Source organism: Doryrhamphus excisus, chromosome 6 (assembly GCF_030265055.1).
Source record: "Doryrhamphus excisus isolate RoL2022-K1 chromosome 6, RoL_Dexc_1.0, whole genome shotgun sequence".
Classification (NCBI taxonomy): domain Eukaryota; kingdom Metazoa; phylum Chordata; class Actinopteri; order Syngnathiformes; family Syngnathidae; genus Doryrhamphus; species Doryrhamphus excisus.
In genome coordinates, this window is record NC_080471.1 from 4,047,344 (window position 1) to 4,065,143 (window position 17,800).

Here is a 17,800-nt window from a genome sequence, read left to right on the forward strand (position 1 = left end):
GGGGTGTTATTTCATGTCTACAGGGCTCTAATAATTGTAAAATTGTATTTAGAAAGTCATAAACAGGTTTTCTATATTCTAACTCATTTATTAATATTGAATCCTACGAGGCCTGGAACCAATTAACTGTGATAAATGAGGGACAACTGCACTGCAAATACTCATCTAAGCTCCTCTGCATAAGAGGAGTGTCCTACTCTTTGTAAGGACCTGTTGTAAGAACTAGTCCAAGATCCTATATACAACAGTAACGTGCTGCTGTTTTGAGGAAACTCTAGCAAAAATGGTAGTCATGCACAAATGTAGTTTATGGTGCATTATTACGAAATATGCTTCTTCAAAATGGTTTTGTCTTCCTTCTGACATACACGGTTGTCACTGAACAGCGACATGAAGCAACAATAGGAGCACTCGTGCACATGACTTGCCGACATTAATTAGCTTGAAGCCACCGGTCTCAACAAAAATGGCCGTCCCGCCATAGAAGATGAAGAGCGTCCCCAGCCGCCGCCTACGGTTGTTTAACTTGCTGACGTTAAGAATTTATGAGCTTCAAGATTCCTCCGGCACCATCCCCCCCCACCCCTCCTCCATTGCACTCCCCACATCATGCGGCGGCAACGCGCCTGGAAAAGTGTTATGGAGAAGCAAACAAATTGCTTTTGATACGTGCTTGTTTGTCAAGGCAGGACTGAGAGAAAAGAAGAAAAAAATCTGCCTGTATAACAACAACATGGCTTTGCAACATAGACCTAGAGTACACCATTCTTCACTTGCATTCATTTTACATCAGCCATCACTACTACAGCTCCTTTAACATATAGCCTTGTAACGCTATAGATGCCATGTTTATGTTTTCATTTCCTCCCAACCATTCATAAACAATGATTGGCTGTTGCTCAGTCCTCCGCCACCTCTTGGACTCACATTTTTTTTATTGTTCAATGCTGTTTCAATGCATATCTGACATGAATTGTGTCATTCTTTTCCTTTCTTGCAGGCTTGCTGAGGGTGAAGTAGCAATGCATGCAGCTGTGGACACTAGGTGTCACCCTTGTGACTTTTAAGATGGGTCTGCCTCCTGGATCTCTCTCTCTCTCTCTCTCTTTCTCTCTCTCTCTTTGTGTGTGTGTGGCCTGAAGTGGAACTGTGCATTAACCCTCTGCAAAGTCAGGCTGAAGAGATGCCATCATTAAATAAAACCCAACAAACTTATTCACTTGAGATGATGTCAGACAAAAGAGATGTCAAAGTGCAGCCATTTGCGTAGAAAGCAACAACCACTTTCCTATTTTTTTTATTAATTTTACAAGTCAATACTGTGCACAAAGAGTGACAAAGAACATGCTAAAATCTGCTATAATTTCAGGAAATATTAATTTAACATACTAAAAAATGACCCATGGAACCACTTATGGAAAAACCCACAATAAACCCAGCAATAAAACACGATTAGGGTTGACTTCCCCTAATTTAGGTCAAAAATAGATTATGGGTCAATTCCTTTTGGACACAGTTTCTATGCAGATGGTGTTATTTCCAAAATATGTTGATATATGAGTTGACTATTTTGGGGTGTAATTTTGGTCTTTTTGGTACACAATTCATACAAAAGACTACACTAGTTTGAATCAAATAAATTCTAAATCATAATGTTTAGTTTAATAATCACATTTTTATTGTGTTATTCCAGTGTTTAATGTAAAAGGCCACCTGATCAAAAAAAAGATGGCACTGATTGACACTGAACAGTTATGATAGTGGTTGTGTGGAATCACACTGACAGCTGTTCCTAATGTTCTGCCACACTGTCACAATTATAAATACTTCTTTGACATAACTGAGCAATATCATGTTTGTATTTGATCGCAAAAGCTTTATGTTCTGCATATTTGTGTGCCTGCGAGGGGCATATGCAGTAAGATGGACCCCCACATAGGAGCTCACCACCTTGGATTTTTAGTGAAAAAAGGATGCAGGCATGCAGGCTGAGGAGGAGAACAGGTATATCTGCTGGGTGGACGTCGTGTATTTTTTTTTTTCTTTTTTGCCCCACCCACCAGCGCTCCATCCCGGCTGTGTAACCCCTGATTGGCTGAGGAGGGGATGGTGAGGGGGACTGCGGGTCCGCACGCACTGAGAGCTCGGCTCTGAGCTGCTGCGCGTCCACCAGTGTGCGTCAGTGAAGCGGGAGGAACACATGTTCGAGTCCGCCTCTGGATGATATGAGCTGCTGAGTCCTCTAGTGTTCACTCAGTTGTATATGTGTTTTTGGAACGGGATTCTTTATGGATATTTGCTATTTTTTCCAAGTGTTTTGCAGTGGAAAGTGACAGCTGTAAGAGTTGATTAGGGGATGTAAGAGGAGCAGAGTAGACATTCCTGCAGCGGCAAACCAAAAATCGGACTGTCCCCCCCGACTTCACCTCTTCTTATTTGAAGGAAATGGAACCTTTGCTTTGAGGTGAGGCGACTTTTTAGCCTTTTGCGTACTTGCCACTGTGGATTCCCGGAGCCAAATGAGACAGGTTGTGTGATGAGGACATGCACAGGGGCACTCGCACAGTGAAATCACTGCAGCCTGCCCTGCACAGCGCACAGCCCCGCCGTGAGCCCTCGCTGCTCCACACCGGAGCGGATGTACCACTTTGATAGATTTAAAAAAAGAAAACATTCCTCTCAACACTTTTTTTGTGAACATGATTGAGGAGATCCACGATCGCGAGTGTTAATCAAGCTCTTTGTAACTCAACAGGTCCAATCCAAAGCCTGGAAATGGAATTAATTCATGTAATTGTGCTGCTGCTCTTGTTCTGGGTGTGCGCCGAGGCTGTCATTAACCTTAAATACGGAATAAACGAGGAGATGAAGCCCGGCTCCGTGATTGGGAACGTGACAAAGGACGCGCTTAAACAGGGATTCCAAATCGCGCCGCAGCCGCCCTACTTGCGGGTCATCTCCAATTCGGAGCCGCGCTGGGTGGAACTGAGCCCAGCGGGGATTCTTACCACGCAAATGAAGATCGACCGGGATGTAGTGTGCCGCCAGAACCCCAAGTGCATTATTTCTCTGGAGGTGATGTCAAACTCTATGGAGATCTGCGTCATCAAAGTTGAAATTGAAGATTTGAATGACAACGCGCCGAAATTCCCCACCAGCCACATCGACATTGAAATCTCTGAGAACGCCTCCCCTGGGACCAGGTTTCCCCTGGAGGGGGCTAGCGATCCGGACGCGGGCATCTTCGGCGTGCAGTCCTACTCGATCACCCCCAATGAGCTCTTTGGACTGGAGATAAAAACGAGAGGGGACGGCTCCAAGATTGCAGAGCTTGTGGTGCAGAAATCACTAGACCGAGAGACTCAGTCCCACTACAGTTATGAGATCAGCGCTGAGGATGGAGGAGACCCGCCAAAAATAGGCGCGGTCCAATTAAACATCAAAGTCATCGACTCCAATGACAACAACCCTGTTTTTGACGAGCCTGTGTACACCGTTAATGTCATGGAGAACTCTCCCATCAACACTTTAGTCATAGATCTAAACGCAACAGATCCAGACGAGGGCACCAACGGCGAGGTGATGTACTCCTTCAACAGTTACGTCACCGAGAAGACGAGGGATGCTTTCAAAATTGATCCCCGCACCGGGATCATCACTGTCAATGGCGTTCTGGATTACGAGACCACCCAGATCTATGAGATTGACGTGCAGGCCAAAGACCTGGGTCCCAACTCCATACCGGCTCACTGCAAAGTCACCGTCAATGTGATGGACACCAACGACAACCCGCCCATCATCAGCCTCCTGTCCCTTAACACAGAGATGGTGGAAGTGAGCGAGAATGCCCAGCGTGGCTACGTCATCGCCCTGGTGCGCGTCTCTGACAAGGATGCCGGGGCCAACGGTAAGGTGCAGTGCCGGCTCCAGGGCAACGTGCCCTTCCGGCTGCAGGAGTACGAGAGCTTCTCCACCATCCTGGTGGACGGACGGCTGGACCGGGAACAGAAGGACACGTACAATCTGACCATCCAGGCCGAGGACAGCGGCATCCCCCCCCTGCGAGCCACCAAGTCGCTGGTGGTCAAAGTGACGGACGAGAATGACAACCCTCCTCACTTCCTCAAGCCACATTATCAGGAGATGGTGATGGAGAACAACTTGCCCGGTTCCTGTCTGCTGGCGGTCTCGGCAGAAGACCCCGACCTGGGCATGAACGGCACCGTGTCCTACTCCATCGTCCCTGGTGAGATTAAACACATGGACGTCAACACGTACGTGAGCATCAACCCCTCGGGCCGTATTTACTCCATGAGGTCCTTCGACCACGAGTACACCAGGACGTTTGACTTCAAAGTCCTAGCCAGAGACAACGGCAATCCGTCCTTGTCCAGCAACGCCACCGTGAGAATCGTTGTGCTGGACGTCAACGACAACACCCCCGTCATGACCAACCCGCCTCTGGTGAATGGCACCGCCGAGGTGTCCATCCCCAGGAACGCCGGCGTGGGCCACATGGTCACTCAGGTGAAAGCGGATGACTATGACGAGGGCGAGAACGGGCGCCTCACCTACACCATCTCTGAGGGCGACCGGGCCTTCTTCGAGATCGACCAGGTCAACGGCGAGGTGCGCTCTACCCGAATGTTTGGGGAGAATGCCAAGTCCACATACGAGATAACGGTGGTTGCCCGCGACCATGGCAAGCCCTCACTTTCCGCCTCGGCCTACATCGTTGTGTACCTCTCGCCGAACCTCAACGCGCAGGAGTCTATCGGACCCGTTAACCTGTCCCTCATCTTCATCATCGCGCTAGGCTCTATTGCAGCCATCCTCTTTGTCACCATGATCTTTGTGGCTGTCAAGTGCAAGAGGGACAACAAAGAAATCCGGACGTATAACTGCAGGTACTGACCCACTTGTGTTTTTGAGTGTGTGTGAGTGTGTGTGTGTGTTGCATCCCCTGTGCTGCTCTCAAGGCCTGGCTTGCAGGTTTTTGTCTCTGATTCCATCAGAGGTCCATTGTTGCTGCGTGATTTAATCTCTCCTTTGTGACCAATTGGCTCATAAATATGACTGTCATGTTCAATTTGTGGGCGTGTTGCCGGTCAATTAATGCCCTGCTGCTTCAGTGACGGACATTTCTTATTTAGCTCTTCCTCATTGGTTGTTATCAACTTTAATCTGCTATGATTATGGGGTAGCTTCACATCGACGCCCCGGCCTCCACTCTTTTCTGAAAATGTGGTCCAGACGGTCTCAAATAAACAACACTCAGACCATGCTATTTATGACTTTCTTGCAAAGTTTTTTTTTTTTTTTTTTTCATCAATCTGTAATCAGGCCTGGTGCCACATTAACATTATGCATTTACATATAGATTGGATTTGAGACTTCACCTGCAGCCATAATCATATTTTGCTTCAAATTGTATTGTGTCAGTTTGAAAGTCAAGTTTTCAAGTCACGTTTTAATAAGGCCAAAATAGCAGAACATCACTTGCTTTTTACTTGTTGCTTGTCCATTGCTTGGTTTAATGCACTCACTGACCACAACATTAGGTACAACTGCACAAGAGCTGTGTCAAAACAACACTGGCGGTTATTTTTTGGCCTATATATTTTTTATTAAAAAAAACATTACATTGAAGTACATTACATGTTTACACTTGCACTATTCAGCATGTCTGAAAAGGAGCTGGAAGAATCACAGTGTGATACAAGCTATTGTATGACACGATTTATAGAATGATAAGATAATAATGTTCATTTTTTATACAATACATGTAATAATATGTTTATTATTGTGGTTGTGTCAATAGCATTTTTTGCATTAGGGCTAACTATACCTAATGTTGTGGCTGTTGAACATACACAAGCATATTAAAAAGCAAGGGTGTCCAAAATGCGGCCCGGGTGACATTTGTATTTTCTTTGTTGGACCAGAGCACATTCTAAAGATAAAATTCATTCAATAAGAAAATTAAAAATGTATCAAATAACAAAAAACAGCAGCAACGGAAAACTCAGCTGTAATTTTACATGAAACAAGTCAAACTAGTAAGAGAGAAAAATCACAAGAAATAGTTGAAGTTAATGTTAATGATGATGTTGTACGACTATGAGGGAAACTAACATCATATAGTTGGAATGACATAATATTACGAGAAGAAAATGTATGAAGATTATGTAAGATAGTTGGCTACACGGTGGTTGAGTGGTTAGCACGCATGCCTCACAGCTAGGAGACCCGAGTTCAATTCCGCGCTCGGCCATCTCTGTGTGGAGTTTGCATGTTCTCCCCGTGCATGCGTGGGTTTTCTCCGGGTACTCCGGTTTCCTCCCACATTCCAAAAACATGCTAGGTTAATTGGCCACTCCAAATTGTCCATAGGTATGAATGTGAGTGTGAATGGTTGTTTGTCTATATGTGCCCTGTGATTGGCTGGCCACCAGTCCAGGGTGTACCCCACCCGAAGACAGCTGGGATAGGCTCCAGCACTCCCTGTGACCCTCGTGAGGATAAGAAGATAAGAAATAATGATAATGATGAGAATGTATAATATATTGATAATGATAAGAAATAATTAATTAATTAATATATGTACAAAATATTGAAGTGGCCCTTTGTTCCTTTCATTTTTCAGTATGTGTTTGGTCACCCTTGTTGTTAAAGCATGGTTCACACATTTAAATGAAACATTTCTCCTCCGTAGCAGCTTTGACGAGAGCCTTGGATAAATGTAATGTAAATGTATGCAAAAATCTTAATGGAAACGGGTTATTAAGGGTTAAAAATTGTCAATACAAATCCTGCTCCAAGTGGAAACAATTAACAACTGTAGACATGCAGTCTTCCCCCTGCTGGGTGCGATAATCAGCCGTGATGCGATGTGTGTCCTTCTTAGTCAGTCCCCACCTTGACTATGAGGAGCAGTTATCACCAATTGATTGCTTGTTCCAGAAACACTTCCCTTCCTACCCGCTTCCCCACAGATTTGCATTCGGAAACAAAGTAGAGCGGCTGGCATCATGGTAAATGATAAACGAAAACGAGGCATTTGCAGCTTCCCATTTTCTTTTTCTAAATCAATGGAAAAGGGAGTGATGGCGGAGGGCGGTAGCTCTTTTCAAGATGCAATCTGAGAGAAAAATGAAAGCAACAAAACAATAGAGCTTTTTAGCCTGCCTGACTGTAGAAGTGTTGGAGGATTAGAGTGAAGAAACAGAGGGCCAGTGGGGGCGACAATCACACAGACATTCCACACTAGACACCGCATACCATATGCTGCACACTGCAAAGATATAAATGGCATCCTTTAAAGTTAATGCAAGGAAAGGAAACGTTGCAGTTTAGATAGAAATAATTACGTATAGTCACTTTTGTAGCGCACATAGCATCTGTCTCTCCTGCGGAAATATGCAAGCCTGTGTGAACAATTTGCCATGAGATGCAATTGATGAAACACAGCTTAGTAAGCTGCCCGTTTGCTATTACTTCAGTACTGCACTCCACTCCATTTTGCTCGTATGCTTGCTTGATAGTCAAAACCGTGTGGCTTGTGTGCTTTGGTTATGATTGCATATACCGGTAGTGCTGCTCTGTACTAGTGTCACTTTGTATGCTGTGGTTTTTGGCATGTTTGCATATTGTCTGCCTGTTTGTGACATGTCCCATGTTGAGCATGCAAATGCAAACATACAAGAAATGGCGGGTCCATTGCGGTCTCGGGGTAGGGCTTCCCTTAAAGGCTGGCTTATTCGTCTGTGTAGTCAATATGTTTTCCGTCCGAACACTGTCGTGAACCGTTGCGAATTTTACATCATAAAACCGAGGGCAGTGTTTCTCTGTGAGCAACCATGACCCAGCAACTTTGTTGACTAATCAGCTTGCTGTCGAGTAAATGAGTAAATTAAGAGAGATGGAAAGTATTATTAACGACTGGAACTAATCAATTTGCTACATAGTCACTTATTGCAAAGAATCAGAAGAGAATCAGAAGAGAAGGTGTTTTTCAATTCGGTTCAGAATTGCACCAAGTTCCCATACAGTACATATCTCAGACTGTTCAAACTGTCACAGTTGCACTTATCTGTAGGACTACAACAAACAATGATTAGATAGTCAATTAATCAGCGATTCATTAATTAATTGTCACAACTTTATTGGCCTGCATCATTGTACAAAAAATGAATCAAACTGTGACTTTAAATCCTAGTATATACCGAACCGTGCTGATGGATGACCGGGAGACCTTCTGAATGAGTACAAACAGGAAATCAAAGCTAAAAGCTTACTAATCGCAGTTCCAGTCCACAGCACTGATACGGATTTTGAAGGCGGAGAAAGCCAGCGTTGCATACGCTGGAGCATAAGCCAACCCTTAAGAGTGCTGAGCCACCCCTAGACATGAGAAATTAGCCTTTGGACCGAAACCCATGCTTGTTTGACTGTGCAACAGGAAGGCCAAAAGAGAGCACTGCTTTATTGAGTCTGTTCAGTTTCTTCTACTTGCGCAGGGTGGCCGAGTACTCCTACGGAAACCAGAAGAAGTCGAGCAAGAAGAAGAAGCTGAGCAAGAACGACATCCGTCTGGTGCCACGCGATGTCGAGGAAACAGACAAGATGAATGTGGTGAGTTGCTCCTCGCTCACCTCCTCGCTCAACTACTTCGACTACCACCAGCAGAGCCTGCCGCTGGGCTGCAGGCGCTCCGAGAGCACCTTCCTCAACGTGGAGAACCAGAACTCACGCAATGCCGCTCCCAACCACGGCGGCTATCAGCACCAGTTCACCGGTCAGGGCCACCAGCAGCCAGACCTCATCATCAACGGCATGCCACTGCCAGAGGTGAGAAACCATGCACAGTGCAAAGGCCACAGAGCAAACAAAATGTAGACTTCTGTCAAGGTCTGTTTGATGCTGCTTGATAGTCCGATGGGGATGGTGAGATGCTATTTGACACATTTTGACACATCTCAAGTTCTGGTGATATTTAGCACTCCATCACCGCAAAGATTGTGCTGTCAGTGAAATGTCTGCCTCTCACTGATGGAAGGTTAAGCTATTTGAAATGGCATGTGTTCCTGCATGCCAGTCCATCTGAGTGAAATGTTGGAGGCATTTTGAGGGGATACAGAAGTTGACCCGAGAGGAAGGCTGCGTTTACACTTTGGGGCTTGGATCTGTGATTAAAAACTAAATACTCGGAGCAAACTTTGGTGCACTTCACCAGCATTCACGCTGGACTTTTTGTCATAGCATCAAAGGTTGTGCAGTAAAGAACATGTGCACAAAGTGAGGACTTCAGCACCTTTCTGACATATATTTAACACAACTAAAATATTGCCGTCTGCTGTATTGTATACATAGTTTACCGTGATAAATAGGGGGATACATTTTAGCTCAAGTGAACAAAACCACAGAACAAACCCAAGTGTGAACGCAGCCTGAGAGCGTTCTTGCATGAAAGGAATGATTTTGCCTTTTTCTGGTTGTTGCTATGCGAGTCTGAGCAAGAATATGTATCGATCCAGCTAATCAGCTCCATCACACGTCATTTCAGGTGCTAGCGGAAAGAATAATCATTGCCCAAATTGCCTAAATGCTTTTGTCCGGGTGCCGTCCATTTGGCAGAGCAGGCGTGCGGCATTAGCGCATGGCCGCCCTGCGCAGCCAGCCATTGAATTACCCTGACATACCATGCACGGCTCCAGCAGAGCAGAGAAGGTCTGACGAGAAAGGCTATTTGAGCTGACAGCGTATGTAGACCAGCTGATCTTTATTTCATAGATTTTCCAATGTATGAAGCGCTTCATTGGATTCTTTGCACTGCACACCTCTTTTGTCGTCGTGACCCACTTCTCCTGAATCCCAGACAAACATTATATACATCTGTGCTTTGTTGTCGAGGAGGTCATGTGATTCTTACAAGCAACCGCTGACAGTGGTAATTGATGACTCCAATTTCCCTTTGACATTCATGGAGAGGAAGGTTGGGGTGTCACGGAGAGAAGTGAGTGGCCTTAAAAATAAGAAACACAAAATGGTTATTGATGTATTGAGCAGGTGATCCTGAGATATTCAGGCACCGATGGATGCAGAGAGGTCAATGAGACCTACTTACAGGCATGCTGATTTACTGGGCCTGTCTGAGCTGCTTCTGAGGGACTGTGTGAAGAAGATAGCGAATAAGGAATGATATTGGCGGATATCTGGAGATTCAGCAACGACCTCTGGAGTTAGGTTTTCTGGTATGGGGGAAAAAAACACAGATATGGATTGTGTTTGAGTACAACCTTCCCTTTTCCGCAAGGGTTTTATTGCATTGTCTCAAAGGAAACAAGTATAGAAGTGGACATTGGATATACCTTAGAGTAGTCAGTGTACAGCTTGTAGAGTAGCAGAGATTGAGGGAAGACCATTATTGTCTAAATAGCTAAAAACTGAAGATGTCCAGCATGTAATTTATGTTTCATCTCATTCATTCATTCATTGAATAAGCTGTCTTCGGGCGAGAGGCGCCAGCCAATCACAGGGCACATGTAGACAAACAACCATTCACACTCACATTCATACCTATGGACAATTTGGAGTGGCCAATTAACCTAGCATGTTTTTGGAATGTGGGAGGAAACCGGAGTACCCGGAGAAAACCCACGCATGCACGGGGAGAACATGCAACCTCCACACAGAGATGTCCGAGGGTGGAATTGAACTCGGGTCTCCTAGCTGTGAGGCCTGCGCGGTAATCACTCATCTGCCGTGTTTCATCTCAGTGAACCACAATTCCCCAGTGCTGGCAGTATTCGAGCTGCATGAGTGCTCCACCTAAATATTGACTCTTAGAACACAATTTGGACTATGATATGAATTTACGTGTCACCAGCTATTGAGACAATATTGGCTGTGTTGACTCATTTTCAGTGGATAGTAATTCCATAGTGCTGTACAAGCTGTAAACTGACTACTCTAAAGTATTTCCGAGTTTACTTTCTATCGGGAGAGAAATTGTAGAAAAGGACAGATTTTGGGATCTTTCATTACTTGAAACCCATGTGACCCGAACTGTAATGCTTGGCGGAAAAGTGATTGAATTTTGCAATCATTCTATGTTATATGTGCACATAAAGTTTTGAAATGTGTAGACCTTTCGTCAATGTTGGCGTATTTGGAGATACTTGGTAAAAATATGCCACTATAAAACAGTGCATGTACGATAACACAGAGAATCTCATTATCGTGAAAAGTCCAATTCATCCTGAAGTACACAGCAATAATATGCAATGCTAAGCATTCGGTATCCAAAAAAAAAATACACAGTCTGGATTTGTGCACTGCGGCAGCCTTCGTCTGTATCTTAATCATCCAATAAAAGCACATTTGCAGCTGGATTAGCTGAGCCTTGATTTGCCGAGGCTAATGAAAAAGTAGAGCAGTAGACAAATAGGGTTCGATTGATTGTGATAATCTTATATGCAAAGCTGGGAGGCGTCTTGATGGAGCGATGCGAGGGCAAACAGAGCGAGTGAGTGAAGACTGGTGAACGAGTGCCAGTGCCAGGTGTCTGGGCCAATGTTGTCTTAGAGACGCTTGATTGGCTTGGCTGGGTTAGGGGTGGTCGAGGAGTGTGTGTGTGTGGGGGGGGGGGGGGGGGGGGGGGCTGCTTAGCACGCAGCCTCCATCGCCGGGTGCTTCTCCTGAAGTTGACAAGCATCTCTTTGAGCTAGCGAGACCGCGCTTTAACCTCTCTGGCCACGTTACCTTGGCCCGCTGTGACATCTGCCGTTGATGGAAGCCTTACAGCACGGAACAAATGTTGCGTTAAATATAACTGATGGATAAATGGCGAATAAATAAGCGAAATGATGATACTTTGTTTGACATCTGTATGACATTCAAATAACCTTGTAAACCTTTAACAGCATTTGAGTTGAAATAACTATACAGTCTGATTGTAGAAACGTGATTTGGCACAGAATAATTTGATACTTGTATAGCATTAGATTCATGATATACAATTGGTGTATATATTACTGACTTGTGTGACTTGCGACACACCGCGCCGGCACATAACAAATCAGGAAACAGGAATCAAATAATGACAGCTGATGAGGAAGCACTTGAGTCACCTCTTGACCTTAGAACCTTACACTTGGTGCGCTCTTGTGATCAGTAAAAACATTTTCATATTGTAATGGTGATTTTTCCATGTCTTTACATCACAGCAGGGCTTACTTTTACAATCATGATTCCCAACGTCTGCTTTTGTTACAAACGTTGTGTGCTGCACGGTCTTGATCAGCGTAGTTATCACTCCATTGTTTGCCTATGTGGGCCAGGCAGCATCCTGTCTGCTTATGGCAGCTGCTGTGAAGTCTTTCCTGCTTCACACTAAGCAACACACACACACATCTTGCACTCTAACAACAGACCTGGCCGAGATAACAGTGACAGGTCTCCCCCAAGGCCCTCGTACCTGCAATTGTGTGTATTGTATTGTCCCCAGTGACAACGTGTAGTGTTATATACCTCCACCCTCCCGTCCATTGTTTTTGAAGCGCGTCAGCTGTGAGATGTTTGTTCGCGGTAGATATGAACGCTCGCAGGAGAATAGAGCTGTCTTCTATGGCTTAATTATAGTGAATGACTTGCTGGGAGAGACAATTATACAGTATAGGAATGGCCTTTGGCTACAATGTGTTTTTGTATGTCTTAGAAGGCTTCTTACACCTGTGATTCCACATAATGAGCACCTAGCGGGAAGATAAGTTATTCTACTTTATTGATTCATCTCAGCCAGGTGTGTGTGTTCCTTTTTTTCCTCGATTTTAAACAGGTAATTAATCAGAGAGGCTGGCAAATGAAGTAGAAAGTCAGGGGTTTCAAACGGATTGATCATCAATACAACTCCCCCTATCCACCGTTTCATTAAAAAAAAGTTCTTTACTACCATTTCATTACATTTTGGATTAATCTATGGAATTATTATCTTAAATATGATTTCATACGGTTATTAAACTTTCATGTGTGCTGGAATGCTGGAGTCTTTGGCGGGTTACACCCTGGACTGGTTGTCAGCCAATCGCAGGGCACATATGGACAAACATCAATCATTCACACTCAAGATACCCAAGCGGAAATTCGAACCCAGGTCTTCTTATATCTCCAGACTGTGTGTCCGACATGCTAACCACTCACTCACCGTGCGGCCCACGAATAAATAATAAAAAATATATAGATAATACAAATATAGGCCGTTCAGACGATTCATTCAAAGATGTTGTGATGAAATGTAGTATTCTGCACTGGTACTGGCACTAGATATCATTAATGTTACTGTAATACACACAATAATCCCAAACACGAGCTACCGTTGCGGCTGTAAGTCACGCCAAGCTAAAACTCAACTCTGAACCTCAACGTCACTTTCTGTCCACTCCCCATGCAGCTCCCCTAAGATCCAGAACATATTTACAGCAACACACACAACTTATTTAAGTCTTAAATTGCTTATTTTCTGCTATTAAGTCTACTATATTAGGTAATATGAGTGTAAACGTGACTTCAGGTTATTTCTGATGGCGCTAATAAGATCTAGAAGGTTGTAAACACAAACTACAAACATATTCTATTAATAATAATAATATATTATAAATAATAATAAATCAGGAATCTTACTTCACGGAATGTCACTCATCACGGTCGGGTCTGGAACCAGTTAACTGCAATAAATGAGAGACTACGATCTTATAGTAATAACACTTCTACTACAACTAATAATAATAAATACTACTACTAGGACTACTAATAATGCTAATCAGGGATATCTGATATTATTGGCTACTGATAATTTATACAATGCAAGCCAATAATGAGCTTTCTTTTTTTTAAGGAGCAAGTTTTGGTTGGAGTCATCAACAAACAACTGTACTCATTAGGATTATTGTTAATTTAGAAAAATGTTACTCCAGAATGAGATATGAGATGTTACACATATCGGTATAGGTTAATATTGGAATGGGAAGTTGCCAGTTGGAGAATATTGGCATATCGGTTATCGGAATAAAAGCCAATATCGACATCCCTAATAACAATATAAAGCAAATGTATACATTGTATTTTGTTATGAAAGTTATAATAGCAACAAACCACTTGAGCTATTTTATTTCTAATAATAATATATACTAACATTTCTAAAATTACTATTTTTTTTGCATTTAATTGGAGAATCACATGATTCTACTGCTTCACACAGTTTGTTGTTTATTTCAACTTAACTTTAAAGTTGTCATACATGGTCCCCTGTCCTGCAGTGGGCTACATACTGTAAGAGTATATATACTGTAATATTCACATTGGGATGCACACAAACATCCAAACATGTCCCAATGAGCGAGAATAGACACAGTGCTGTTATTCACGTAATTGCAGTTGTCCTCCTTCATGACTACACACACACAAGCACACAAAAAAACTCATTTATCTGAAACATGGGTTGTGATGTTGTCATTCTTAACTAGAAAGGAAGGCATTTTCAATGATCAAACATTATTGTGATTCCTGCATTTAAAGTGCCCTTTTAATGCTGTCCTATTTAATATCGTTGTTGCTCCCTTGTGCTTAATATACAGTTAACCATAAATGTTGCTGTTATTGCCGCAAACGAGTTATACGGTACTTTAGAGTAGGTGCTGGGTGGGAAATATACGGTTTATCTCAACAGTGCTTCAAACGAGATAGCCAATCAATTTGTCATTGTAGTGAATTGATGCTATTAGCCTTGTTTTCACACTATTTCAGGCAGAGATGGTCAAAAGTTTGATTACAATACAGTCATCAAGAGTGAAATGTGAGGTTTTTTAACAAAAGGTCATAGAGCATGCAGGGTTATTAGTCTTTGCTGAACTTGTTGTTATATTTCACTTTATGTATGTAGATTTGGGATGGATCGTATGATAGCTTTCATGTTGACGTTTATTTTATGTCTTGGAATAAGAAACATTTAATTTCCAAATATTATTTTTTTACATTTTTTTGTTTGTAAGGCAGAGATTTTAGAGATGGCAGCGATTTTTCCAAGTGTCAGTGTTCATAAGGTGAGCTCAGCCATTGCCTGTCAGGAGTGAATGAACATTGTGTGACAGCGGTGCTCTTTACGCACCAGAATAGGTTTTGACCACACTTTCTCACCTCTGCTGCTAATTCTGCCCTGTGTGGCCATTTTTCTGCCTCAGTCAACCTCAATATGCCACCCGCAACCCTCAGACCCTCGGCTAGGACATTTGAAGCCTGTAGGGATGTCGCATTCGAGGCACCGGTCAGTTCAAAAGTCACAAAGGACAGCATCCGCAAAATCTGTCATGATACAGTATGTGTTCATAAAGTGAATGTGACACGTGCAAAACGCTCACGGGGATCAAACTTCCCAAATATCACTGTATTTCTTTGTTTAGTCGTGTAATTCTGCTAAAACCGCTCACCTGATAATTATGAAAATATACGGAAGGGTGGTGCATGGTAAGGAAAAAAAAAACGGTTACATTTTGGTGCAGGTCCAATTTTTGCTATTTTAGCTATGGATTTTATCAATGATTTAATGAATTGTAGAGAAAAATAATCAATAATATGTGTCACACCACAGCTAAACTTCACAGGCAGTAGTTAATAAATGATGATCATTAATATTATTATTATTCATTAAATAAAAATGTCCCACAAAAACAGCACAAAGACACTGCTATATAGCTGTCATAGTGAATAATGCATGGATATTAATAACAAAATTCATTAATATTCAGGTGTTGGCGATGTGTGCATGGGTAGAATTTGTTTTTGATCCACTACAGGATTATTTGAGCAACTAAGCACCCTCCTATTTTCTTTCAATATGTCACCTTTAAGTGAGGAAGACATTTTTAAAAAAATATGAATTAATTGTACAACCATTTCACCCTGCCACAATAGCAGAAAATGTCACATTTGTATTGTTACAAGTGATTATCTCATATTTTGGAGGTATAAATCTTTCTTCAATGCAATCCGACAACACAGATGGCGGCATTAAGTAATGATGGAGGCTTAAGTGGAATGTTCTTAAATGTAACATTATATTTCATTCAGCAGACACAAAGTGGTAATAATCTACTTTTTTAAAGCCAGCTTTGTTCAAAATCACTGAAACGGCCAACTTTGAATACCATGTGAAAATGTCTCTGTGTGATACGTCATAAAAAAGAGGATTTTTTAATGGATTTTTTTGGGGGGGAGGGGGATGTGAATGCAGCAAGGCCATCAGAAATTTGGACTCAGGTTGATGGGACCACATATAATTTGGAGAAGGCTAAATGGAGAGAAGGAAATGGACATGGTGATGATGTTTATCACTGGGGCACAGGACATCATTACGCACCTTGTTAAGCCCTGCAAGCAATGCTGCATGGCCATAATTACCCATTCAAATGAGTATCCAGTGGCGTTTTCCCTCCTCTCTTTTAATTTCTCAAATTAAACTCTCAGACATAAATATGCCACATTGTGTTTCCTTTAATGGAAATCACCGGACTGTCTGAAATCCCCAAAGAGCACATGAATATGCAAATGTTTACCATCAAGCACATAATGTTCAACATTGTTCCCTGGAAAAGGTTTATGAAGCTTTCAAGAGAACTGATGACTCCAGGAAAGGAGGAAAGAGAAATAAAGTGATAGAAGATGTTTTGGCCCCTGAGAATGTCCTACATTCACACAGGAGAGAAAAGGTCAGCCTGCATATTTAAACTCACAAATCCTGAGACTGTGTTTTGGCCAAGGGAGCAATGTATTTGCCATCCTTATTTGCCTTGTTGTGTCTGGTGGATATCAACAGCAATGTGCGTCATCCTTCTTGAATATTACAATACTTGCACTGCAACGTATATTGGCAAGTACCAGTCACTTTACCTTAGTTGTTATTCTTGTTATATTATATGCCGCATGTTTCCTTGTTCACTTGACTGTGTATGATATGGATTTTAGGAGGTTTGCACCTATTTTTGTTAATTGACTTTCGATTTTTTTCTTTCAACTTTTTCTGTTTCTTCATAGTAAACTTTTGGTAACAACGACAGTAATCTTTGGTAACATTTTGGGTAACTTTGGGTAACGAACCATCAATTGGACATTTTGGGAACTAACTTTCCATAACAGGCTGCTGTGGTTAGCGCGCAGATCTCACAGCTAGGAGACCCGAGTTCAATCCCACCCTCGGCCATCTCTGTGTGGAGTTTGCATGTTCTCCCCGTGCATGCGTGGGTTTTCTCCGGGTACTCCGGTTTCCTCCCACATTCCAAAAACATGCTAGGTTAATTGGCCACTCCAAATTGTCCATAGGTATGAATGTGAGTGTGAATGGTTGTTTGTCTATATGTGCCCTGTGATTGGCTGGCGACCAATCCAGGGTATACTATGCTGGGATAGGCTCCAGCATACCTGCAATTGTGGATGGCATTTCCTATGTTATTCAGAACTGGCAAAGGGAACAGGTTCAATGGGAAATGACAAATGTATTGATGTGAAACTAAGTGGGGGGAGGATTGAATAAGCTCTGCTTCTTCCTACTCCTTTTGGTAATATGGAATTGTGAATTGTGATTCACAATTCCAATGTGATGTTGATGAAGAATGTTCATAAAGCATAACCATTACCTTTAACAAACCAAGTCCATCAAAACAAACACCATACTTTTTTTGCAATGCAATGTTTTAGTCCAGGATTGAAAAGTATGTCCTATGTTTAAGGTTAACTTGGAAGATATTAATTT

At 42.7% G+C, this 17,800-nt stretch overlaps 1 protein-coding gene and 1 pseudogene across 4 annotated transcripts in view; one reads left to right on the plus strand and one right to left on the minus strand.

The window, feature by feature from the left end:
* LOC131131409 (uncharacterized) overlaps nucleotides 1–2,202 on the minus strand; it is a 34,985-nt pseudogene extending 32,783 nt beyond the window's left edge.
* pcdh19 (protocadherin 19) overlaps nucleotides 2,101–17,800 on the plus strand; it is a 75,053-nt gene continuing 59,353 nt past the window's right edge. Inside the window, exons 1-2 of one of the 4 annotated variants that reach the window (XM_058074682.1) lie at nucleotides 2,101–4,907; nucleotides 8,502–8,634. In XM_058074682.1, the coding sequence (XP_057930665.1) occupies nucleotides 2,776–4,907; nucleotides 8,502–8,634 (2,265 nt within the window). In that variant the 5' untranslated portion in view covers nucleotides 2,101–2,775. Of the gene's footprint in view, nucleotides 4,908–8,501; nucleotides 8,851–17,800 lie in introns of all 4 variants that reach the window. The other 3 variants (XM_058074683.1, XM_058074680.1, XM_058074681.1) reach the window with 3 other exon arrangements.